Source organism: Bufo gargarizans, chromosome 2 (genome assembly GCF_014858855.1).
Source record: "Bufo gargarizans isolate SCDJY-AF-19 chromosome 2, ASM1485885v1, whole genome shotgun sequence".
In the NCBI taxonomy this organism is placed as follows: Eukaryota; Metazoa; Chordata; class Amphibia; order Anura; family Bufonidae; genus Bufo; species Bufo gargarizans.
In genome coordinates this window covers 479,557,448-479,583,675 of record NC_058081.1, presented here as the reverse complement: position 1 = coordinate 479,583,675, position 26,228 = coordinate 479,557,448, and the positions used below count along the sequence as shown (strand labels likewise).

General features: G+C 42.0%; 1 protein-coding gene across 1 annotated transcript in view; it reads left to right on the top strand.

Annotated features, from left to right (window-relative positions):
• Positions 1–26,228, top strand: part of CAMK2A (calcium/calmodulin dependent protein kinase II alpha) — a 263,773-nt gene that overhangs the window by 163,433 nt on the left and 74,112 nt on the right. Inside the window, exons 4-7 of the mRNA XM_044281129.1 lie at positions 9,664–9,718; positions 13,955–14,020; positions 16,742–16,814; positions 22,706–22,808. Of these exons, the coding sequence (XP_044137064.1) occupies positions 9,664–9,718; positions 13,955–14,020; positions 16,742–16,814; positions 22,706–22,808 (297 nt within the window). The remainder of the gene's footprint in view (positions 1–9,663; positions 9,719–13,954; positions 14,021–16,741; positions 16,815–22,705; positions 22,809–26,228) is intronic.

The window sequence follows — 26,228 nt, the reverse complement described above, 5'->3', positions numbered from 1 at the left end:
AGCCATGCGTGAGAGACTCTAATGGCTAAGCCATGCGTGAGAGACTCTAATGGCTAAGCCATGCGTGAGAGACTCTAATGGCTAAGCCATGCGTGAGAGACTCTAATGGCTAAGCCATGCGTGAGAGACTCTAATGGCTAAGCCATGCGTGAGAGACTCTAATGGCTAAGCCATGCGTGAGAGACTCTAATGGCTAAGCCATGCGTGAGAGACTCTAATGGCTTAGCCATGCGTGAGAGACTCTAATGGCTAAGCCATGCGTGAGAGACTCTAATGGCTAAGCCATGCGTGAGAGACTCTAATGGCTAAGCCATGCGTGAGAGACTCTAATGGCTAAGCCATGCGTGAGAGACTAATGGCTAAGCCATGCGTGAGAGACTCTAATGGCTAAGCCATGCGTGAGAGACTCTAATAGCTAAGCCATGCGTGAGAGACTCTAATGGCTAAGCCATGCGTGAGAGACTCTAATGGCTAAGCCATGCGTGAGAGACTCTAATGGCTAAGCCATGCGTGAGAGACTCTAATGGCTAAGCCATGCGTGAGAGACTCTAATGGCTAAGCCATGCGTGAGAGACTCTAATGGCGGAGTCATATTTAAGACTAAAAGGGGGGAAACCATACGTGAGAGACTCTAATGGCTAAGCCATGCGTGAGAGACTCTAATGGTGGAGTCATATGTAAGACTAAAAGGGGGAAGCCTTGCGTGAGAGACTCTAATGGCTAAGCCATGCGTGAGAGACTCTAATGGTGGAGTCATATGTAAGACTAAAAGGGGGAAGCTATGCGTGAGAGACTCTAATGGCTAAGCCATGCGTGAGAGACTCTAATGGCTAAGCCATGCGTGAGAGACTCTAATGGCTAAGCCATGCGTGAGAGACTCTAATGGCTAAGCCATGCGTGAGAGACTCTAATGGCTAAGCCATGCGTGAGAGACTCTAATGGCTAAGCCATGCGTGAGAGACTCTAATGGCTAAGCCATGCGTGAGAGACTCTAATGGCTAAGCCATGCGTGAGAGACTCTAATGGCTAAGCCATGCGTGAGAGACTCTAATGGCTAAGCCATGCGTGAGAGACTCTAATGGCTAAGCCATGCGTGAGAGACTCTAATGGCTAAGCCATGCGTGAGAGACTCTAATGGCTAAGCCATGCGTGAGAGACTCTAATGGCTAAGCCATGCGTGAGAGACTCTAATGGCGGAGTCATATTTAAGACTAAAAGGGGGAAGCCATACGTGAGAGACTCTAATGGCTAAGCCATGCGTGAGAGACTCTAATGGCTAAGCCATGCGTGAGAGACTCTAATGGCTAAGCCATGCGTGAGAGACTCTAATGGCGGAGTCATATGTAAGACTAAAAGGGGGAAGCCATATGTGAGAGACTCTAATGGCTAAGCCATGCGCGAAAGACTCTAATGGCGGAGTCATATGTGACACTAAAAGGGAGAAGGCATACGTGAGAGACTCTAATGGCTAAGCCATGCGTGAGAGACTCTAATGGCGGAATCATATGTAACACTAAAAGGGAGAAGCCATACGTGAGAGACTCTAATGGCGGAGCCATACGTGAGAGACTCTAATGGCGGAGCCATATGTAACACTAAAAGGGAGAAGCCATGCGAGAGAGGCTCTAATGGCGGGGTCATATGTAACACTAAAAGGAAGAAGCCATGCGTGCGAGACTAATGGCGGATTTATATAAATTATAATTATTATTTTATTTATTTTTTTAAACCACTTATGCAGCACCAGTATGACTTGGGGACTCTCATAACCATGACCCTCTCCGACAATAAACCTAGGATGCTAACCAGCCTACAACCATATTGTACCCCTAACGAACAACATGAAGAACAGTCATCGGTCCCCGAAGCCATGAGGCCCCCCGAAGCCAAGACACTGACCTGGATGACCTTACAGTGACGATAAGTAATTAAAACGTGAGCCAGACCTAATGGAAAATGCATAGACATTAGAGATCCAAACCACTTTCATGAAAGAAACATTAAATCAACCGCGAAATTGAAACAGATGGGAGAACAACAAGAGCCAGAGGCATTGCAGTTCGCTAAGAAAAGACCCTTGTCGTGACAAACTAATGAACAACTGTGAAAACATAGTAGGAACTTACTCCTATTGGCCCACTGACCGCTAGGGAGCTATTTGGTTAACTGGGGTGGGAGATCAATCTGAGTGAATGCGAACCAGAAGTAAAGGAGACCAGTCTGAGTGAATGCAAACCAGGACTAAAGAACACCACCCAAAATGTATTATTTTTTTTTCTCCTTTCTCCCCCCCAAGTAAACAGAAAAAGGTAGGCCTAAGGAATGTAACAAACCACCGGGGAAAGAACAGTAAGCAGCTATGTTTATCGGAAGAGCGGTATGCTGATAGCCCTAGTAAGAATACTGAGTAACCATTATGTAGCAATGAAAAGAAATGCAGCTTTAGTGGAAGCAAAGTATAACACATGATGTAGGAACAAGTGGGTAAATGCAGCTCTGGATGTGAGTGGTGCCTAAAAACATGGTATGGGAACAGCTCTGAGTATGAGCATGAGGAGCATGGTACAAAGCAGCCGTATGAATGCAATCTGAAAGTGAGCAGAGTATTAATGTAATGTAACAGCGGACGTATGACTGCAGCTCTAGTAGTGAATGGTGTATAGGACAAAATGTGAACGCAGACACACGGACGTAGCTTTGAAGGTAACCAAGTCCAATCCTACCATGAATGCCAGCTCTCGCCTGGCACCTTCTGCCATTGCCCAGGCGCAAACGAACCTCCACATGATGCTGCAGGAGTTTTTTTTTTGTTTTGTTTTTTTTTCCTCCCGATTGATCCATGACCCTTCCAAAAACTAAATGAATAAAATACCATCACTTAAACACAGCGTGCGTAGCTTGGAGACATGCATCCCGTATGTAACAGGTATCCTTGAGCCAACTGCAGACAAGCGCCCCGCATGTAAACCAGGTTTTAGAAAACATACAACCATGCCCACTCTAAGCACCTGCTACCCCAATTACTGTATGCAATGGCCCCACCAGGCCGCTGAATAGCCAGACAAACAATACAAACAACCATGGGTCGACCATTAGCGCCCAAACTCTGCTTCATCCCAGAGCGCTACATGTCGTGGACCGCAGCGTGGGTCCCGTGCAAACAACTCTGATCCTACCACGAATACCAGCGCCCTCCTGAGACATTCTGCCGTTGCCCATTCATAAGAAGCCTCCACACCATGCTGCTGTATCCTAGCGCTGACTCAGAGGTAGTGAAATCAGCTGAATCAGCGTTAGCCTGGGCCCACAGGTGCCTATAAATAGCCTAGTAATCAGCCAGCCTGGGCCCACAGGTACGTGTAATTAGCCTTGTAATCAGCCTCCCCTCCCACAAATGCAGCAATACATTGCTTAATACTTATTTCTCTGTCACGTATGCAGTGCAGGTGTACCTCACACGAAAAATAGGTATATGTCACCCACCGAACTAATAGATGGATTAACTATATTTATTTCCCTGTATGGAGTGCAGGTGTGCCTCACACAAAAAATGGGTATATGTCACCCACCGAACTAATAGATGGATTAACTATATTTATTTCCCTGTATGGAGTGCAGGTGTGCCTCACACAAAAAATGGGTATATGTCACCCACCGAACTAATAGATGGATTAACTATATTTATTTCCCTGTCACGTATGGAGTGCAGGTGTACCTCACACAAAAAAAATGGGTATATGTCACCCACCGATGTAACAGATTTATTAACTATATTAATTTCCCTGTCACGGATGCAGTGCACGTGTACCTCACACCAAAAATGGGAATATGTCACCCACCGATGTAACAGACAGATTAACTATTATATTTTTGTGTCAGGGGTACAAAGATGGTGCATTGCACTCACAAACAAATCGCTATAGGTCACCCAGAGACGTAACAGCCAAATTACTTATTAAATTTCTGTCAGGGGTTCCAAGATGGTGCATTAAACCCACAAAAAATCGCTACAGGTCACCCACAGAATTAGCAGCCAGATTAATTATTATATTTCTGTGTCAGGTGTGCAAAGCTGGTGTATTGCACCCACAAAAAAATCACTATAGGTCACCCACAAAATAAAAAGCCAGATGAGATTCCTAACACTGTCCCTCACTTCAGCTGCCTGCTTCCTGTCCCTGCACTACTCAGAGCTTATGGGCGGTGTTACACATGATTCAACTTTTATAGAGGCTGGGTCACATGATGCATCGGCCAATCACAGCCATGCCATTAGGAGGCATGGCTGTGATGGCTTCTAAGTGCCCACAGCTTAAAAGCTTGTTGATTGGCTGCCCTGCAGCCTTTCAAAAGCTTTATTAAATGCCCGAAAGCTGAACTAAAACTTTTGCTGTTTGGGTTCGTTCAACACAAGAGTTGATTTACTAATCCTGTCTAATAGTTAAACATAAGCTCAGCAGAACTGACAGGCCATCTAATATGTATGACAGCCTCTAACCCTGACTTTACCTTGATGGCAACATGCGCGATTCTTTTGTTTTCAAGGAGATAAGCAACTGCCAGAGGAGTCTGGCAATGGCTTTCTCCCCTGTCTTATTCATAACGCAATGCATACTCAGCTGAACTGAGCATGCATGTGTAAGATGGGATCACTGATGGCCAACAGTTATCTCATGTGTATGGCCATCTTTAGTCCAGGGAGTCTAAAGATGCAGTAACTATGTAATGCTGACACGATAACTCGAACAGAGATTCTAAAGACTGCTTCCAGCATTTTTAATAATTCAGTCTTACTTTGGGGACATATTCCAGGTGACAACATTTTGTTGCCATGCAAAAGTCTAAAGGTATGTATGGTGCCACTTTGCAGAAAGTAGAGCTAAAGGAAACCATAATGAATAATGACAATGGGAGAGTTCAATCCTTTTTAAAGATTGTAAATTCTTAAAGGGAACCTGTCACCTCCAAAAACCATCCCAAGCCGCCAGCAGTACCTGACAGTAGCCAGCAGCATGTTTCCGACAATAATTTTCTTCCTGAAGTCCGATGCGGCTAAAGCTCAGAAAACGTTCTTTTATTCCCTGCCAGCGTGCTTCTCTAGTCATGCTTGAAGTCAAGGGGGCAGCGGCCTCCTTGCTTCAAGTCAAGATAACCACGCCCCTTCCCTGCCCCATTGCTGTGACTGATGCAGAGAGTTCGGCAAAGCCAGCCGAACTGCCGGCTGTCAGTCACAGCAAAGGGGCAGGGAAGGGGCGTGGTTATCTTGACTTGAAGCAAGGAGGCCGCTGCCCCCTTGACTTCAAGCATGACTAGAGAAGCACGCCGTCAGGGAATAAAAGAACGTTTTCTGAGCTGCAGTGCAAATATATTATCATAGCTAAGATCTGATACTTAAAGAGGTCCCAAAGACCATCTAGATGTCTTCCGTATGCCCCAATATTGAATTTGGGAACCCTAAATATGGACATGTAAGGTTTCGCTATTTACTTCCTTAGGTGAGACCCCATCACTTCTATGGGTACATGCAGTGACCTACCTACTCACCATGGAGGCAGATCATGCAACTGCTATGGGGCTGGGGCTTCCCGGCATAGATCCATGGCATTTTTGTTCAGCCAACACTCAGGGTTGCTCAGTACAAAGACTTTTTTTACAGCTTCCATTCATTTCAATGATGTATAAATTCCTGTGCAATGAGCTCCCCCTAGTGGTGGCTGCAGGCAGACAGTTTTATTATGTGCTATATTAAGGAAAGTGGGAAACCTGTATGGGGAAATTTATCAATGTATTTATTCATATTGTCTGCTTTATAAATTTCCTCAATTTAATACAAAAAATGTAAATTCATAAGAAATCTTCCAAGGAGGGGGTTCATGCTGAGTTTGACTATAGGGCTCTATGAGATCTGTGTAAGTCCCTTGGTTCAAACATGTTTAGCTATTTGAGTAACTGCTAATGAAGGGAATGTAGAGTGCCACACACATCCGGAGGACCCCTGGTATGGGTCCCAGAGATATAACCTGCATCTATCAGACATTTATGGAAGATTTTGTTGATACTGTATGTCCATGATGGCAACACCCCTTTGAAGTTTTGCAGATACAGTAGATGTTTTGGAATATATACATCCTTCAGGTTATTTCATGCCATGCTGACATATTTTCCCACTTCCTCCCACTTGCTTTCTGACAATTATTGTTTTCTTTCATTATTTTACAGTGGTAAAATCCGCCTCCATATATTTTTGTTCTTGAAATGATCAGCTTGGGACCAATTTGTTGAATACAGACTTACTTAGAACCATTTTAACTACAGTAAAAGACAGCAAAGAGCTCTCAAATCCTCGGGCTCCATCTCCCCAAACACCCTGAGACTCCAGAATGCAAATGTTATTCATTGTAAAAAGTAACAGTCACAACGAGGAGGGCTAGAGCCCAGTGATTTGGAAAATGAACTGGAAATAGAAGCACAATGGCAGAATGTTCCAAATCTCTTTGTGTGCGGAGAGCTGATGTTTTGTAATCACGGCAGGCCTTTGTGGAGGGATTTTTAGTTGCCCTCGCTGTGTAAGTGTAGTGTGTATGATGGAAGAATTAGGCTACAATTAACGTATCCAGAGCTAATTGCCAGGCTTCGAACATGCAATCGGGTGACAGTGAACAGAAATAGCCCAGTATTCCCTTGTTGTTCATTGTCTCAAACATTGCTATTAACATGTCGCTATATGGAGTCTCCCTCCTACACTGTCCTCCCCTCACAGTGTGGGGTTTTCCACGGTCGAGAGGGTTAAAGACGAAACAATTGGAGTTTAGTAGAGCTGCAATTACGTAATGAAGAGTTCAGCAAAGTGAACACCTCTCCTGTGCTGTTTTATAAATGAAGATATAACATAGCGGTTATCTTGTCCTGTGGGATGCAGTTGTCTTCAGGATGGGTCCCCAAGTGTCAATATCCTACAGCTCTGGGACTCTTAGTGTCACTGTAGTTAGGTTTTGCTATCCTGCCCACCAAAAATAACGGAAGTCTGATAGAACAGAAGCTGAAGTGAACCGATTCTGTCAGCAGAAAATCTCATTGAAGTCATTGGAGACATTAAAGGGGCTGCACCAAGTATGACTAACTAAATGATATTTCCTGTTATAGGGGACGACTTTCATACTTGGCAAAACCCCTTAAAACATGGTCATTTGGGTCAGAAAACTCATTCATTGAGGGAGCTCCCGTAATTGAGAAGCCATTATATAATGCTTTATTTCTCTTGTGGTGGTGCTGGCCTGAAGGCCAAAAAAATTTAGTTTTTCCGGGCACGGTTGTATGTCTTGCATCAAACCAGCGAGATTACAACCTGTGTCCCTTGACAAAATGGAAGCTGTTGTGAAAGCCCTTGTAGAGGCTGTTTTAGGCGTAGAAAAAAGGTCTAAATGTAAGACAGCCGCCTTACATTTAGAAGCTGGATCTCTACATAAGGCTACTTTCACACTCGTGTTTGGTGCAGATCCATCACGGATCTGCACAGACTGATCCGCACCAATAATACAATCGTATGCATCCGCTCAGACCAGATCCGTTTGTATTATTCTTAACATTGCCAAAACGGATCAGTCTTGAACACCATTGAAAGTCAATGGAGGACGGATCCATTTTCGATTGCGCCAGATTGTGTCAATGAAAACTGATCCGTCCCCATTGACATAAATTGTAAGTCAGAACTGATCCGTTTGGCTCAGTATTCATCAGACGGACACCAAAACGCTGCAAGCAGCGTTTTGGTGTCCGCTTCCAGAGCGGAATGGAGGCTGAACGGAGGCAAACTGATGCATTCTGAGCGGATCCTTATCCATTCAGAATGCATTTGGGCAAAATGTATCAGTTTTGGACCGCTTGTGAGATCCCTGAAGGGATATCACAAACGGAATCCAAAATGCCAGTGTGAAAGTAGCCTAACTTTGGTGGATCCACCGTCGGTGCGGGGCTTTATTAAGACCGTCGTTTTAAACGCAGGTCTTGATAAATGTCCCCTATATTTCCATAAATTTAACATGGACAAATTATTGCAGACATTTCTCACAAGCATAATGTTGCTTTCACACCTTCCATTTCTTTGCATCCATTACAGATCTGTGTACATGCTGTAATTTTTTTAATCTATAAAATGTATAAAAATAAACATAAGATCATCAAAAATAAATATTCAACATCATGTATTTACCTGTATTTATGCTTTGTCATTGTCAATGAAGAGACATTCAGGTGCGTAAGATGTCATGAACTGTATTGTAAACAGCCAGCAGAGGGAGTCAGTTTCTGTACTGGAATAGTATACAGTATATGAGGGAGAGTTCTCATCACCATTATTTTTCTGTTGTTCTGATCCATCAGAAGAAAAACTTGATCCTTTAAAAAAAAAAAAAAGGATACATTTGGCATCAGTTTGAGCCATATTACTGTCTGAGACGGACAGTGAATCACGGACGTGTGTTTTCCGTGTTCTCCACATACACCACGGATCCTTTGACTTGAATGTGTTTATTCACACTTCAGTGGTTTAAGCAGAAGGACAACGGACATATGCAATACTTTGTTCTGCGATGTGGACCAAACATGCCCATTGAAGTATATGGGTTTGTGAAAAATATCTGTTATCTGTCAGTAGTTTTTACAGACACAAATAAAATTTCTGTGTGATACCAGGAACGATTAAGAAGCAGTCCCAAAAGGTTGGAGTAACTCCCTTCTCCAATAAAATTTTAAAAAAGTACATACATATGGGTCCGTGCTAGACTTCAATGGCGAGTGTTTCACAAACAAGAAGTATTCCTGGAGATTTCACGGCTTCACCGATGCATCCCCAGTATAAGGTCTCGATACCCACCAGCAAAGCGATTTCCTTCAAGAGGAACAGATCATAGTGCAATACCCGAATCTTTTGTTAAAAGTATGATGTATTCTACTCACAATAAAATGACTTGCATAAAGCATGTAAAATGGCCCTTTATGCAAGTCATTTTATTGTGAGTAGAATACATCATACTTTTAACAAAAGATTCGGGTATTGCACTAGGATCTGTTCCTCTTGAAGGAAATCGCTTTGCTGGTAGGTTTCGAGACCTTATACCGGGGATGCATCGGTGAAGCCGTGAAATCTCCAGGAATACTTCTTGTTTGTGAAACACTCGCCATTGAAGTCTAGCACAGACCCATATGTATGTACTAGTTTTTACAGACCATTGGGAGGAGATGCTGACATACGGAATTCAAACACGGACCTTCCAGGGACATCTTCAAGAAACACTGACCATCTTGTCATCGACATGGATGAATTCTAAATATCTAGGACTCTTGAATTTTCATGTGGACTTTTTGTTTTCCGTAGAACTAGACCAAACATTACATCTCCATTATGAATGTTATTCCATTAACCCTTTAAAGACAGGACACACTGTGGGTGATATGAACAAACATTATTAAGATCTCCATAAATGGGTGATCTGGTATATAGACATGATTTTTTTATGAAAAACTATAGCGTTTTCAGTGCACCCAGAGACTGTAGATTGTAATAACATACAAATTATTATCATTTTTACTTAATTTTCTTGCATAATATATATATATATATATATATATATATATTATATTTATGTTTGCTCTCCTCTTTTGCAGTGAGACTACACGACAGCATCTCGGAGGAAGGACACCACTATTTAGTGTTTGATCTGTGAGTATGTCATGTATGTTCTGCTTTGTATGCAGCACTGTATGGTTAGGATCCCAATGGATTTCATTTTCACATGATTCCTCCCTGCTTAAGTTGCTTTTGGGCCAATGCATGCGAAAATGTCACCTGAATTTAACTGTGCATTTCTTTTAAGTATGAAACACCCCCCCTCCCCTGCTTCTAGAGGCTAATTTGCATATAATAAAATTTAAACTGGGGGCATACTTAAATAAAATTAATGCAGAGTTAAATTCAGGTGAAATTTTCACATGCATAATGTCAGCCTGTTTAATAGTGAAAATTGGGGTGACAGAAACCCTTTAAACCCTATGGCAGCTGTGGAAAATTACCAGCTTCTAATTCAAAGTCCCAAAAGTCTTTCAGTATTCATTAACCCTTTCCACAGAGCCTCGCAAATACAGTGCAAATGAACAGGATACATATCACAACGTACATATAAAATGCAGTTACACAGTATTAAACAGTGCAAGTTAACTCTTTCAAGTGAAATATAGTAAGAAGATTATAACTTTGCATAAGGGAAACAGGGGCAAATGTCCACAAATGTCCAGACTTCACAGTACGCCTGCTCCAGGGCACTACAGTAGACAAAACAAGCCATTATAACTACTGAAAGGTGTGAATATATTTATCATAAATTAATATTTAAGTACTTTCAGTAATTTCTGTATTTTTGTGACTTTTTTCTCTTTATAGTTTTATGTGGAGAAATTTGTAAAGAGTTTTGTTTTTGTTTTTTTAACCTATAACCCCTTATTCTTTAAATATGAAAAATGAAATCAAAGTAAATTATTAAAATAGGTTCCCTATTTTGTGTCGGTTGTTTTGTGCTGTTTCACTTGAACGGGGTGATTTGATTAATGTGAACTTTTTAAAGTTGTTTTTCTATTTGTAGTTTATTCTAATTTTTACTTATGTTTTCTTTTTATTTTTCTGCACATATGTCCCTCAAAAGGTCATTAATTTGATTAATTATGATTTGAGAATGTCCCTCAGGAGGAATACCTGTGGTACGTCCTGATGCATTGACACTAATGATATCACCTGCACAATACTACAGATATACCGACAACATGGCGTACTGGATTTGAGAAACACTGGAATACAGGAAGTAGCTTAGCTGCTTTCTGTATTCACTGCATAGCGTTCATTAAGCACTATGGATCAAGGAAGGAGAGGGCAGAAGCAGTAATCCACCACTTCTGTCTTCTCCTCAGGGTCCCCAGCTGTCATTGACAGCTTGGGACCCGAACTGGTCCTACTATATTAGTAACAGGAGCTTTATTCCTGCACTGTACCTGTACTTCACTTGGTCCTAAACAGGTTAATATGGAATCAATTTGCCACAAAGCTGAATTTCCTTGTGCTTCGTGGTAACAAATCAGTTTTCCATGAAATGGCGGTTAACAAAACAAAAAACATATTCACCTCATCCATTTGCGCATGAAGAGCCTGCTACAGCCATCTTGATTCAAGATACCGCATGAAATCTCATACGCAGTGACGTATGACATGAGTATTTTTTATTTTTTAACTGGTAAACCCCCTCAAAGCCTTCATTTTTAATCTCAGATGCCACGATCAGTTATGAACGCGGCACCTGAGGGGTTCAATGACGCCCCTGCTACATAAAAAGAAATGCGCTTTGTGAAGAAGTAATTTGTCACGAATCAAATTTCTTCGTGAAATTCGGTGAAGCAGGCAAATCAAAATTTCCATAACTTTGCTCATCTCTAGTAATTATTATCATTTTACAGCTCACAGTAAATGTGTTGACGAGAGGAATGGCTGCAACCAGTTGTCAATACATGTATGCATTTTCAGGTAGAATAACTGAGGAATGGCAAAATACAAAGTACTAATAAGAAAGATGATCCCGCATTGTTCATTTATGGGGAATGTGAATGTTTACCGAATCAGTTCCTCAATAATAATGAATGCTAAATGCAGCAGTGATTTCTGTGGTGAACATCTATGATAGGTAAACTACATTTTAGACTGAGCTTTAGAAAAAAATGTGAACAATGTAGTGATATATATATATATATATATATATTCATATATATATATATATATATATATATATACACACAGTACAGACCAAAAGTTTGGACACACCTTCTCATTCAAAGAGTTTTCTTTATTTTCATGACTATGAAAATTGTAGATTCACACTGAAGGCATCAAAACTATGAATTAACCAATGTGGAATTATATACATAACAAAAAAGTGTGAAACAACTGAAAATATGTCATATTCTAGGTTCTTCAAAGTAGCCAGCTTTTGCTTTGATTACTGCTTTGCACACTCTTGGCATTCTCTTGATGAGCTTCAAGAGGTAGTCACCTGAAATGGTATTCCAACAGTCTTGAAGGAGTTCCCAGAGATGCTTAGCACCCCAAACCATCTCGATTGGGTTCAGGTCCGGTGACTGTGGAGGCCAGGTCATCTGGCGCAGCACCCCATCACTCTCCTTCATGGTCAAATAGCCCTTACACAGCCTGGAGGTGTGTTTGGGGTCATTGTCCTATTGAAAAATAAATGATGGTCCAAATAAACGCAAACTGGATGGAATAGCATGCCGCTGCAAGATGCTGTGGTAGCCATGCTGGTTCAGTATGTCTTCAATTTTGAATAAATCCCAAACAGTGTCACCAGCAAAGCACTCCCACACCATCACACCTCCTCCTCCATGCTTCACGGTGGGAACCAGGCATGTAGAGTACATCCGTTCACCTTTTCTGCGTCGCACAAAGACACGGTGGTTGGAACCAAAGATCTCAAATTTGGACTCATCTGTCATGGTCTTACCTTCGTTTGACATGTGCTGGCGGCCATCTTGGTTTCTGGGTTTCTTGTAGCCTCCCACCCTGCGGCTTCTCCTTCCCACTGGGAGGAGCTGGATGCCTAGCTCATATATATAGAAGGTCTGTGGCTTCAGTTCCTTGCTTGGTCCTCCTGTGTTCACATGCTTCTAAGACTGCTGCTGCTTCTGGTTCCTGATCCTGGCCTCGTCTGACTACCCCGTTGGTTCCTGATCCTGGCTTCGTCTGACTACCCCGTTGGTTCCTGATCCTGGCTTCGTTTGACTACCCCGTTGGTTCCTGATCCTGGCTTCGTCTGACCACCCTCCTGGTTCCTGACCTCTGTCTACGCAAGACCCTGCTTCGGTTTTGCCATCCGTTTGGACTTTTGCTACGGCTTGATTTCCAATAAAGCCTTCTTATTTCCACTCATCTCTGTTGTACGTCTGGTTCATGGTTCCATGACATCATCAGACCAAAGCACAGATTTCCACTGGTCTAATGTCCATTCCTTGTGTTCTTTAGCCCAAACAAGTCTCTTCTGCTTGTTGCCTGTCCTTAGCAGTGGTTTCCTAGCAGATATTCTACCATGAAAGCCTGATTCACACAGTCTCCTCTTAACAGTTGTTCTAGAGATGTGTCTGCTGCTAGAACTCTGTGTGGCATTGACCTGGTCTCTAATCTGAGCTGCTGTTAACCTGCGATTTCTGAGGCTGGTGACTCGGATGAACTTATCCTCCGCAGCAGAGGTGACTCTTGGTCTTCATTTCCTGGGGCGGTCCGCATGTGAGCCAGTTTCTTTGTAATGCTTGTTGGTTTTTGTGACAGCACTTGGGGACACTTTTAAAGTTTTCCCAATTTTTTGGACTGACTGACCTTCATTTCTTAAAGTAATGATGGCCACTTGTTTTTCTTTACTTTGCTGCTTTTATCTTGCCATAATACAAATTCTAACAGTCTATTCAGTAGGACTATCAGCTGTGTATCCACCTGACTTCTCCACAATGCAACCGATGGTCCCAACCCCATTTATAAGGCAAGAAATCCCACTTATTAAACCTGACAGGGCACACCTGTGAAGTGAAAACCATTTCAGGTGACTACCTCTTGAAGCTCATCAAGAGAATGCCAAGAGTGTGCAAAGCAGTAATCAAAGCAAAAGGTGGCTACTTTGAAGAACCTAGAATATGACATATTTTCAGTTGTTTCACACTTTTTTGTTATTTATATAATTCCACATGTGTTAATTCATAGTTTTGATGCCTTCTGTGTGAATCTACAATTTTCATAGTCATGAAAATAAAGAAAACTCTTTGAATGAGAAGGTGTGTCCAAACTTTTGGTCTGTACTGTATATACCTGGCGCAGCAGGCTATAGGCACTGACCTCATGTTTGCTGTATCTTTGCAGGGTCACCGGTGGAGAACTGTTTGAGGATATTGTTGCCAGAGAGTATTACAGTGAAGCAGATGCCAGGTTAGTATGCTTTCCCAATAATACCATGATTCAACACCCTGTATTTTTATTAACTTCTCTTTAGTCCAGCCCCATAGCGAATATTAATCGCAAATATCAGCACTGAGAATTCGCAAATATTTTGAATATAGTGATATATATTAGTAATTTTGAATATTATAGATGTTTCTTTTAATCAATAACCTCCCTTCTTGCTTGTGGGCCAATGAGAAGGCTGCAATGTCTTTGTCAGAGCTTAGCAACATCCCTAGCAACCAATAGGAAAGTTGCCTACCCCTTTACTATATAAGAACCTCCCCAGCAGCCATTTTCTGTAGTTTTATGGAGTTCTGAGAGCAACAGCAGTGTCATTGCTGTGCTCTGTGCTGTACTGTTTAATTACATGATATAGTTAGTGGGAGATAGTCAGTGTAGGTTAGATTGTGATATAGTGTAGCTGATCTGCTGTCCATACATACATGCTATAGACATTTTGCTGTGATGTCACAAGTTCACAACAATACTTAGTGCACCAATCACTAATATGTAGTCAGACCGGCTAAAATGTGAAGTTGCACGTATTGCGCAAAAATATTTGCATTATTAGTATATTGGAGCACTCTATCTGCATATAAAGCTATTGTAATGTTCTGCCGTGACAACCATTTTCTCCAGTCTCAGAAAACTTCTAGCAGCTTGAAAAATTTAGCTATAGTGACCCACGCCTGTATAGTGAACCACGCCTGTATTCGCCAAATATTACAAATTTGAATATTGCCCCTGCCACTCATCACTAATTTAGTAACTAGTCCCACTCTGCGATCTTCAGTGCAGCCTCCCACTTAAAAGAATGGGAAGCAGAAACAACGCAGCCACTGGGGGTAATTTGACGTTGGCTGCGCCAAAATTCTGCCAGACAAAATGCAGCCCCTTAGGTAAACAGACACTTAAAGGGGTTGTCTAAGTTATTTCAAAAGGAACCCAAAGCCAATAAATCTGATAATATAAAACAAAGCTATACTCACTAGTCAAACCTCTACCATTCCCTGTGCCGCTGCTCCAGTGTTCCCCACTGGGACTTGTTTACATGACTGCAAGGATAACATACCCAATATCACCACTGCAGCCAGTCAATGGCTTCAGTGGTATACGGCACAAAGCCAGTGATTGGCAGCAGCAGTCACATAGAAATTGAAACTACATCACCACATTTTTTTCCTACTCACAAAGGAAAAAAATCTGTCAATTCGGAGGCAGAATAGATCGGTGGTAGCACACATGCCAAGCACTCAATTGGACTTTCTCTCAGCGCTAGCTCGAGCTGTACAGTTTCAAAGGCCAGTTCTATAAAACTGCCTAATGTCAATACACCAGTGACAGACTGCTCAAATCAGCAGGTTTGTCATAACACTATGCTGCCCTCAGAGAGGTTCCTAAATTTATTATAGTGGCTGATGCTGGGTGATAAATATGGTGCACCTCTACAATGTCTAGACTAAGGGGGTAATGTATCAAGTGCGTTGTGGCCAATATTGTCTGTTTTGTCTGTGGAATAGGCATTTGTGGCAAATTTATGATGCATTTGCACCATTTTTAGGGGTGTTTGTGCCATGCTCAGCAGATTGTATTGTATTTAAGTGTTAGACAGATGTTTTGTGGGCGATGCTTCATTTTTAGCCAGATTTATTACTAAGACTTTTTGAGTTGACCAAAAAAAAGTTGCAAGTCACCCCAAAAAGTTGCAAGTGTACTCCAGTTCCCTGGTAGGGTACAGGCTGTCAAAAACTTGTATGATAAATCAGGTTAGACTTCAGACTTAAAATCCATACGTATTTGAAAAAGACTTGCAACATTTTGTAAATTTATCGCAAGAAACCAGCCTTCAAATAAAGCAGACACTCCAATAAAGAAAGCAAAAAGCCACATAGTGGTACATTCATTTCCCCATTACTTTGATCTGCCTATTTTTTGGCTTAGTTTACCTAATAATTGTGCGACACATATTTTGGTCCACAATGTTGCATCTAATCCATGCCCCTTTTCCCCCAAAGCCTCCCTCTTCCTATGAAGCCACACTCCCTTGTCAGACGAGTTGCACGTGTCTAAAACTGTTAATATATGTGGTACAAAGCATGCACGCTATTCTTCTGCTGCAAAGTACACCAAAATTCTAGTGTATTTTGTATAGTAAATCTAATTTCTGGTGGAAAAAAGTCCCATTTAAAAAAATTGTATATTATGCACCTATATTTCCATAAATGCATCACAACATCCACTACCATGGACAGCCCTTGACTATACTTGTTGTTCATGTCACCACTTCAGAAAGCCTAGTGGAGTTTACAGAAGGCAAAGTACCACAGGGCTTTCCTAGCACCATGGCCACTTTGTAGTAGTGATTGGCAGGGATTACTATGGGGCAGGCATATCCTAGCAATCTGCCACCAATGTCTGTGATGAGAACATCCCTATTAGTCCAGAGAATAACATGAAGCTCCAGTACTCCATGCAAAGTCTGGCCCAGGGCCCACGAACCATTTAGTGCCATTCACACTCCTTGTGTTCCCTTCTGTGGCAGAGGGTATCTTGGGCCCAGCTGTGTTTGCAACCTCAAAATCCCCCATATTGATGTTCCTGATGGTTTTCTTCCTGCACCGTGATACTAAGGTGTGTTTATTAGCTGATAAGATTAACCTTATGTCCTTTCCTCTGCCATTTACTTGCACTTTCTTTTATGATCAGCCATTGCATCCAGCAGATCCTAGAGGCAGTACTGCACTGTCACCAGATGGGGGTGGTACACAGAGATCTTAAGGTAAGACGATGCATATATTATAGACCATTTATCTTTCTAAATTAGAAAATGATATGCTGCAAATATTGTGGTCCCTCAAGTTACAATGACATCAGTTTACAATGTCAGTGGTCATTGCTGGGCCATTGTAACTTGAAATCACTTTCAACTACTGATCTGCTATTGATGGGAAGATTCAGCCAATCAGCATGGACGTTTCGCTGGTGGTACCTGTACTACTGAAGTACAGGCAGTGATTGGCTGTTCTATAGTACAGTACAACACTATATGTTCTTTACTGCCCTCTACCTGTGCCCGGAAGAGTTGCTCCTTCAGCTACACCAGGTGACGGTGACAGTGATTTTTCTGGTACACTGTGTACTTACAAGACCCTGAAGAAGTTTCTGTCCTCCATGTACAAATGATTTACATGTCCTAGTAGTTCTCTTTGACTTTTATATAGGAACACGTTTCGTATTCTCATTATCCAACATCTACTTATTTTATTAAACATATTTTTGGCAATTTTCGGTAGCTGCTGATTTTAAAAGGTCCTCAGGTACAGTGTGCTTATATCTGTCCTGTCTAGTGTTACAACAGTGTTGCATCTATACCTTGTATCCATAGAGGGGCTATGAAAGAAATAATATAACTAATAGGAACCTCACAGGTGCCTCACAGGAACAACTAAAATTGGGCCCATGCCAAATGTGTATCAATAGACACTGCATCTTTTGTCTAATTTATTTGAGGAAAGAAAATGAATGTGACTGGGCTTGTTCCCCCTTTCTTTTCTGTAAAACTCTTGCACTTATGGAAAGAAGGAGTATACAAAAGTACGAAACAGGATGTGACCTTACGTTCCGGTGCTGGAACATAACATAAAATACCCATGGGATATAAGCAAAGTATGAGAAACCTTCATTACCAGAAGAGAAGCAGAACAAGAACATAACACCTCCTTAGTTACAAAATAAATGGCTTTCAGGATCGGGTATTGTTCAGATGTTGGCAGCATTCAGTAGAAATTGCTGTACTGCTCCCCTAAGGCTTCTCAGCTCTTTAACTCTACAGACCCTACACTAGCATTATCCATATCAATACACAATGTATGTACCATAAGAGCAGCCCAACTCTGTTTCCGCTTATTATAATAATTTGGAACATCTAAAATGAATGCATTGCAATGTCTAGGTAAAATTATATTAAGGGTGTACACATACATAGAGAGGAGTTTTAAAGGGGTTCTGCCGGATGGCTGCTTTGTTGTGCTAGTATTGAAGCTCAGTCCACTGACGTGAATGGGGCTTATCAGCCATACCAGATGTAGACAGGTGTGGCGCTCCTTTTGGTTGAAAGCAGCCACATCTTTCAAAGGTCTCATGCACACGAACATATATTCTTTCCGTGTCCTTTAAGTTTTTTTGTGGACTGTATACAGAACCATTCATTTCAATGGGTCTGTAAAAAAAAAGGAAGTTACTCCATGTTCTGTTTCCTTATGTCCGCATGTCTGTTCCACAAAAAAAATAGAACATGTCCTATTATTGTCCGCATTACGGACAAGGATAGGACTGTTCTATTAGGGCCCAGTTCCGTTCCGCAAAATGGGGAATGTACATGGGCATCATGCGTATTTTTTGTGGATCTGTTTGTGCAGACCGCAAAATACATGCGGTCGTGTGCATGAGGCCAAATTCTGTACAGACAAGGATAATTCTTCAAAGGGATAAATCTTATTTAAATCACATACAAAAGCCTACAACTTTGCTCCGAAATCCCCACAGCCAGAGTGCCGAAGGTTGCTGATCCCTGGACTACAGTATATGTGAATATTCTGGATGGGTTTCAGGATATAGTTTCTTGAAGTCACTATTCTACTTTCTGGCTTTTTCATATTTGCATTTCCATATTTCACTCCCTGCCTTGACGGAAACATTATTTATTTTAATTTTATTAGTTCACATAGCAGTATGAGGGCTTGTTTTTTGTGGGACAAGATGTACTTTCTAACGGCACCATTTGATATTGCATGTGTTGCAGTGGGAAGCTAGAAAAAAATTCCAAATGGGGTGAATTAGAACATAATTCCACCACAATTTTATGGGTTTTGTTTTTACAGCGTTCCATATGTGGTAAAACTGACCTGACATTTGTATAGTTTTTTCTTTGCATTTTAATACTGAAAAAAAATCTCCATATTTTGACCCCTATAACTTTTTTGCAATTATGTGTACGGAGCTGTTTGAGGGCTATTTTTTTGTGGGGCAATCTGTATTTTTCATTGATACCTTTTTGGCGTGTGTATGACTTTTTGATCACTTTGTATTAAATGTTTTCGGGAGGCAAAGCCCTTTATTTCTATTTTGCCATTTGCTGTATTGGATAAGTATTTTTATTTTTTAAATAAAAACAGTATGGGTGTTTTCCCACGTGGTGGTGCCCATGATGATTTTTTGTTTATTTTGATTTTGGGGAAAGGGGGTGATTTGAATTTTTATGTATTTTAAAAAATAGATTGCTTCTCTCATGGACCCCAAAGCATTAGCATTGGTGTCTATAAGGCTTAAGCTAAGTTCCCTAGAAGCAGGACCTCCATACAAACCTATCTGCATCAGACTCGGATCATCTAAGAGGACCAAGATTGCTGCACAAACTATCTGGCTCTCTCGACTCCTGCTAAGAGGAGCCATTGCACGTGTGTGCTTCCGGGTTTTTGAGCTCCCAGAAACCGTAGTTATATTTGACTGCGGCATCTGAAGGGTTAAATGTGTGCGATCAAGGATAGGTCATCAAAATTGTACTCCTGGAAAAGTTAGTCTCTTCTAATACAGCTGTTCCGGTCAAAGAGTTCAGGAAGTCTTGCATTGGGGTTTTTATTTGTCTTGTGTCCTTTAAGTCAGTGACATTTCTGTTAGCAATAAAATCAGTAAAACTAATTTTCTATTTAAGAAGTCCTCTATCTTGCATCTTGTAGTGAACATCCTGCCTCTGGCACTCTCACAATCTCAGGCTCTTTGATTTATATTTTATTGCATTTTCACAGTGACCCTTGGCTTTTAAGCATATTGAGGCATCTGACAATCTCTTAACTCTGTCTTATGAACTCTCTGCTCTCTTATTACTGGCTTCAGAGCTAACAGGTTTGAAACTGGCAGATTGGAGACTGACTGGAAGGGTGGAAGGTCAACCGTGCATTATTTATGGAGCTGGTCCACCAAACTTTATTTTCAGAAAAATCAGATTAATACGAGCATTGCAAGAAGATATTGGGATGGCATGGCTTGGCTTTTGACACTAAAGCCTTGGTATTTCAAATGGGGCTGTCATGCAGCCTAGTAATTTATACAAACCGGATTCCAAAACAGTTGGGACACTAAACAAATTGTGAATAAAAACTGAATGCAATGATGTGGAGATGGCAAATGTCAAGATTTTATTTGTAATAGAACGTAGATGACAGATCAAACGTTTAATCCGAGTAAATGTATCATTTTAAAGGAAAAATACGTTGATTCAAATTTTCACGGTGTCAACAAATCCCCCAAAAGTTGGGACAAGTAGCAATAAGAGGCTGGAAAAAGTAAATTTGAGCATAACGAAGAGCTGGAAGACCAATTAACACTAATTAGGTCAATTGGCAACATGATTGGGTATAAAAAGAGCTTCTCAGAGTGGCAGTGTCTCTCAGAAGCCAAGATGGGTAGAGGATCACCAATTCCCACAATATAGCGCAGAAAGATAGTGGAGCAATATCAGAAAGGTGTTACCCAGCGAAAAATTGCAAAGACTTTGCATCTATCATCATCAACTGTGCATAACATCATCCAAAGATTCAGAGAATCTGGAACAATCTCTGTGCGTAAGGGTCAAGGCCGTAAAACCATACTGGATGCCCGTGATCTCCGGGCCCTTAAACGACACTGCACCACAAACAGGAATGCTACTGTAAAGGAAATCATAGAATGGGCTAAGGAATACTTCCAGAAACCATTGTCAATGAACACAATCCACCGTGCCATCCGCCGTTGGCAGCTGAAACTCTACAGTGCAAAGAAGAAGCCATTTCTAAGCAAGATCCACAAGCTCAGGCGTTTTCACTGGGCCAGGGATCATTTAAAATGGAGTGAGGCAAAATGGAAGACTGTTCTGTGGTCAGACGAGTCACGATTCGAAGTTCTTTTTGGAAATCTGGGACGCCATGTCATCCGGACCAAAGAGGACAAGGACAACCCAAGTTGTTATCAACGCTCAGTTCAGAAGCCTGCATCTCTGATGGTATGGGGTTGCATGAGTGCGTGTGGCATGGGCAGCTTGCATGTCTGGAAAGGCACCATCAATGCAGAAAAATATATTTAGGTTCTAGAACAACATATGCTCCCATCCAGACGTCATCTCTTTCAGGGAAGACCCTGCATTTTTAAACAAGATAATGCCAGACCACATTCTGCATCAATCACAACATCATGGCTGCGTAGGAGAAGGATCCGGATACTGAAATGGCCAGTCTGCAGTCCAGATCTTCCACCTATAGAGAACATTTGGTGCATCATAAAGAGGAAGGTGCAACAAAGAAGGCCCAAGATGATTGAACAGTTAGAGGCCTGTATTAGACAAGGATGGGAGAGCATTCCTATTTCTAAACTTGAGAAACTGGTCTCCTCGGTCCCCAGACGTCTGAGTGTTGTAAGAAGAAGGGGAGATTCCACACACTGGTGAAAATGGCCTTGTCCCAACTTTTTGGGGATTTGTTGACACCATGAAATTCTGATTCAACATATTTTTCCTTTAAAATGGTAAATTTTCTCAGTTTAAACTTTTGTTCCGTGATTTATGTTCTATTCTGAATAAAATATTAGAAGTTGGCACCTCCACATCATTGCATTCAGATTTTATTCACGATTTGTATAGTGTCCCAACTTTTTGGGAATCCGGTTTGTAGCTACTGATCCTGGTTTTGCAGGGCTGTTCCATGAACTGGACTTTGAAGAAGCTGAACAGGGCGAGGCCTCTGTACAATTTCATAGGGGACATTCCACCACAGTTTCTGGGGTGTTCCTGAATAGAGAAGGTTAGATAGATAGACGGATAGATAGACAGATGATAGATAGATAGATAGATAGATGGATAGATAGATATTAGATATATAGATAGATAGAGTGGGTTTTCGCTCTGGTAGATAGGGTAAGAGGGCGCAGTACAGAGGCAAAATACAAGTTCTTAACTCAAAACGTCAGTGTTTATTCACACTTGAGGCAATCGCACAAAACAGCACGTAACTTTGCAGTCTTGGTATTAGTTCACACACAATGGAACGTTCATATAGCACAAGTCACCTTGCTGGCAGTTCTGCCTTCAGTAGTCCCCAGCAGGCTTTAGGGGGCCTGTTTCCCCAGCATCGGGCTGTCAGCCCTCCAGCACGGGAAACAAAGCCTCCGATCCCAAAAACAGAGACATCTCTGCTCAACCCAGCTGCCTATTTAAGGACAGCCAGGTGCTTCCAAAACCCGGAGCGGCACTTAAAATCCAGTCCGGTATTTGACCTCACCTGGCTGGAAACCAGCCCAGTCACACATGCTGGGAGGAAAATACCTGCCTTGCCAGACACAACCCCTCACTGTGTCACAATAGATAGATAGATAGATAGCTTGATATAGATAGATATTGAAAGATAGATATCTAGATAGATAGATTGATAGATAAATATTATATAGATAGATAGATGATAGATAGATAGATGGATATTAGATAGATAGATAGATAGATAGATAGATAGATAGATAGACATTGTAGATACAATTTAGCAATGTATATGATACAACTATGTTCTGTTTCAGTAAAGATCAAATCTGCTCTAATACACATTATGGGCAATCTAATACAACTCTTTTTTTATGTTTTCACTTTCATAGCCAGAAAACCTGTTATTGGCTTCTAAACTAAAAGGAGCAGCTGTTAAATTGGCCGATTTTGGGCTGGCTATTGAGGTGGAAGGTGAACAGCAGGCATGGTTTGGTAAGTACTTTAAAAGAACAAAAGTTCAAAATTAGATGACATAGTCACAAAGTTAGTACAGGTGAAAAAAGATATGTGTCCATCAGAAGCTACCAAAGGATGTGAAGGGCTGTGGATGAAGGTAGGCGGTGGCAACCAGAACGGATCGAAAAGATGGTTCATAATTACTATATTTTCTTTGAAGTTTCAAGTTCAATTTTTAAAATCTTGCTTTTGTGACAATGGATCTATCAGCCGGTAACATAAAGTGATGAGGCCAGTGTTTGACTGCAGTTTTCACAAGCAGTAAAGGGGCACACCATTGCGGAGCCAAAAACATGACGTTATAGCTACACTGGCAGGAGTATTTGAGCAGCGTCACTGTAATGGAGGAGGTTCAGAACAGTAAATATGAGAGTTGCTTAGGACCGCCCTGGCACGTGACAGCACAGAGTTAATTTACTCCACTCGCCTTCCAAACAGACATACATACATACATGTGCAAAGACAGAGAAAATAAAAAGGAGAAAAGCAGAGATTCTAATACTTAGCGTGTTGCGCAGTAAAGTCCTTTGCTAAAGAGGTACACTGTCCAATCCGATTAGGTCGCCTAACGTGTGTAATCGAAACCTCCATGGTCTCATATTTTTATCTCCCTTCAGCACAAATAGGTGGGCGGGGAGGACAGCTCAGTCTATGGGGTAGCACTTAATTATTCATGCTCACCTCCCCATCCCACTGGACTATATGAAATATGAACAAAACACAATGTCAAGCTTGCACCAAGGGGAGTGCAGACATAGGCATATTTCCATGATTTATGTTTCATCATATAGATGGTATAGACACTAAATATGAGCCATGTAGGCTCTACAGAAGGTCAGATCCTTATTAAGTAGGAACACATGCAGTAAGGTAGGGGGGTTTGGGTTTCATGTGAGCTCATGATGTACCAAACCCAATTAGTTCACTTATATGTCTAGGTAAAGTCAGGAACTCCTGTAGGCCTCCTGCTGTGGAGACGTGCCCTCCATGTCTAGGCACTTCATGAATCTCCATGAGACCGATTGGTCTGCGGCCGTGATTGGTCTGCGGCCGTGAACGGCAAATAATTTTTTTTTTTTGCCACTAATGCACTTCAAAAAGGTCTGTAATTTTCTCACTTCAACACACAATGGCTAATAAGCCCCCTTTTTTCTCCCCACTAATACACAGCAAAAAAAGAATTTAGAGCATATACTAACTTCACCGCACAAGGGCTAATAAGGCCCCAATAACAAGAACGGTTTGCTAGAATTACAGAGGTATTGAAAACCTCAAATAAGCAGCAGTATAATGGCAATTTGGAACCGCAGTCAGTGCAGCAAGGTGTAACAGGATTGTTCCTATTACCCAGGCTGTACACTCCCCTATTGAACCCTGTTCTGCTTCAATACTGTGGAATAATTGCTCCCTACACTTTTCCTACACTTCTAATGCTCTTTCCCTGAACTTCTATTGAGCAAAATATTAGTTTTTCCTAGCACTGTCCCTAGTGCCTGCTAACGTCTCTCCCTGCACTAAGTACACTGGAAAATGGCTGAATCCAAGATGGCTAAGGCTATTTATAGGGCTGTGACATCACACAGCTGGCTGCTGATTGGCTGCATGCATTGCATTGTGGCTGATTCCTCGTTCCCAGAGTTCCTTGCTCCATGTCCTAACATGCGGCAGCCATTTTAGGAAAAAATTTGATTCGTTACCACAAAGCGTGAGGAAATTCAGATTTAGTGCAAATCAAATTATTTCTTAAATTCGGATCGAGTTCTAATTCGTCAGCTTCGATTCGCTCATCTCTAATTATTAGGAGCTCAATGAATAGTAGATATATAGTCTCAATATGAGACAAGAGTTAGTAGTGATGAACCAAGTCCCGCTACATGCACAATGCCACGGGAGTAAATAGAAACATTTTCGGAGCACATGCGCGAACTTCCATGACAAATGAAGCGGCTGGGGAGAAGACGGCATGACTCTTAGGAGACAGGTGAAGGAATTGGGGAAAGCCTCACAACAATCCTGGGAGATATTAGGAGCAAAATAAAGTGTTATAGGCTCCATCCATTATGACATCATTTACCAACATATTAAAAGATGGTCCCCGCCTCCAACAGACATACCTGGCCGATCCCCTGAGGATGCCGGTGTGCCGGAAAAACATGTCAGGTGGCAGTGTATGTGTCTGTGTGTTGTTTTAGATCAGTAGTAGGTAAGTAACCCATTCAAAGACAATGAGTGTAAACTAGTGGATACTAAAGAAATGAAATGCAGCTGGTCAGAGCCCGCATTGATTGACCATTTTGCTACATTATTAAAACAGCTAAGTATTGCTGTGAAGGATACAGTGACTCCACATGTATATTAGATACTAAAATAAATTCAGGGTATCTGCCTATCAACTACTGAGATTTTTAAATAGTCTCACAGTGTTTCCAGGGGCATAGCTATAGGGGGTGCAGAGGTAGCAGTCGCTACCGGGCCCAGGAGCCTGAGGGGGCCCAAAGACCCTTGTGCCACATAAGACACTGGCATTATAGAAAGTGCATACTGGTCAATTTACACCTCTGGCTGGAGGGAAGGGGTTAGGTTAAGAATTTGGCATGAGGGGGGTGCCCTTTCAATGTTTGCCTCAGGCAGCAGAAAGGATATGTGCTCCCCTGCCAACAAGCACTAAGGGACGGAGGCCCAAGCTGAACTCTTGCACCAGGGCCCATGAGCTTTTAGCTACGCCCCTGAGTGTTTCTATAGGTCACAGTTTGTATAAGTATACTATTTAATGAGATTTGGTCAGTAATCCATCAGTATTACTAATGCCATAAAAAACAGGCCGAAAGCCAAAATAGTGGACCAGTCATGAAGAGAGGAAGGGTGGGAAAAGTATAAGAAGTCCACAGAGTGGACCTATGACATAGTGGTGAGGTGGAAGCATCATGAGGAGACCACAGAGTGGCCCAATGACAGGGTCTGGAGGTGAAAGCAGTATGAGGAGGCCACAGAGTGGCACAACGACCGAGTCTGGAGGTGGCAGCAGCATGAGTAGGCCACAGAATGGCACAATGACCGAGTCTGGAGGTGGCAGCAGCATGAGTAGGCTACAGAGTGGCACAATGACTGAGTCTGGAGGTAGCAGCAGCATGAGTAGGCCACAGAGTGGCATAACAACCGAGTCTGGAGGTGGCAGCAGCATGAGTAGGCTACAGAATGGCACAACGACAGAGTCTGGAGGTGGCAGCAGCATAAGTAGGCCACAGAGTGGCACAATGACCGAGTCTGGAGGTGGCAGCAGCATGAGTAGGCCACAGAGTGGCACAATGACCAAGTCTGGAGGTGGCAGCAGCATGAGTAGGCTACAGAGTGGCACAATGACGAGTCTGGAGGTGGCAGCAGCATGGGTAGGCCACA